Source organism: Etheostoma cragini, chromosome 3 (assembly GCF_013103735.1).
Source record: "Etheostoma cragini isolate CJK2018 chromosome 3, CSU_Ecrag_1.0, whole genome shotgun sequence".
NCBI lineage: Eukaryota > Metazoa > Chordata > Actinopteri > Perciformes > Percidae > Etheostoma > Etheostoma cragini.
The window spans coordinates 10,280,718-10,281,976 of record NC_048409.1 but is presented as its reverse complement, the minus strand read 5'-3'; the positions used below and the strand labels follow the sequence as shown (position 1 = coordinate 10,281,976).

The window sequence follows — 1,259 nt, the reverse complement described above, 5'->3', positions numbered from 1 at the left end:
GTCCCCCAAGGTACAATCTATACTAACGTACCCCATAGGGCTCATTGTTGGACCTCAAGGAACATATATGTACCTTTTTGAGGGTCAAAAGGTACATATATGTTCCCAAGCAACCCTCAAGGGTACAGTTTTTGTACACTTGAGGGTACAGCCCCAGTGACAAGCCATTGTACCCCTAAAGGTACAATTATGTACTTCATTTTCTGAGAGTGAACTATGGAGGTTCTGCAGCACCTACAAACGGTGTGTTTTGCCATTAATTGGCAAAAGAGCGCCCTGGAGTACTGGGGAAACCCTCAGACCCTGTCTTCCGGGGTTCCCCTGGGCAGAGTGACGTCATATGTGACGGTGTACATGGACGCGTCCCTCACTGGCTGGGGGGGAATGTGCGAGTCACAGGTGGTGGGAGGGGTCTGGCCTCCTCCCCCTCTCCCTCACATAAACTGCCTGGAGCTGTCCACGGTGCTGAAGGTGTTGAAACACTTTACACCAATGGTGACAGGGAGACATGTCGTCGTGCGGACAGACAACATCACGGCGGCAGCATTCATAAACCGCCAGGGCGGCATACGCTCAGCCCGGCTGCTGGAAATAGCCAGATGCCTCCTGCTATGGGCGCACAGCCACCTGCTGTCCCTCAAAGCAGTATATATCCCTGGGATTTTGAACCGGGCGGCCGACTTGATGTCGAGGGGGGGGCCCTCCCACAACGAGTGGAGATTGAATCCCACTATCGTTCAAATGTTATGGAGCAGTTTCGGGGAAGCGGAAGTGGATCTGTTCGCTTCACGAGAAAACACACAGTGCACACTGTGGTTTTCCTTGAGCGCGCGGGACAATCCTCCCCTCGGCGTAGACGCCTGCTCCCACAAACCATGGCCGAAAACCCTCCTTTATGCTTTTCCCCCGGTCCCTCTGATCCCTCGCCTCCTGGAGCGCGTCCAGGAGGAGAATCTGTTAATTGTTCTGGTGGCACCGGAGCGCACAAGCGCGTCCTGGTTCCCAACCCTCAATCAGCTGCTGGTAACTCCCCCCCGGCAGATTCCGTGGCGGTGAGAAGCACTTTCGCAGCTGAACGGCGCGATCTGTCATCCCCCCAGTAATAGCTCAGAGGCTGAGCGGGAACGCTTACAGAGATCTGGTGCACAGAGTAGGACACGGATCCCACATCCGTGTCCCTTACCTATCGTGTTGACGTACCTACAAACTCTGGTGGATAACGATTTGGCTCCATCTACAGTCAAAGCATATGCAGCAGC

The 1,259-nt window shown here is 54.6% G+C and overlaps 1 protein-coding gene across 1 annotated transcript; it reads left to right on the top strand.

Moving 5' to 3' along the window:
* Nucleotides 1-216: 216 nt before the first annotated feature.
* Nucleotides 217-1,056, top strand: LOC117942325. Its single transcript, XM_034867737.1, has one exon. It carries the CDS (start codon nt 217-219, stop codon nt 1,054-1,056), a length of 840 nt encoding a protein of 279 aa, XP_034723628.1.
* Nucleotides 1,057-1,259: the final 203 nt, after the last annotated feature.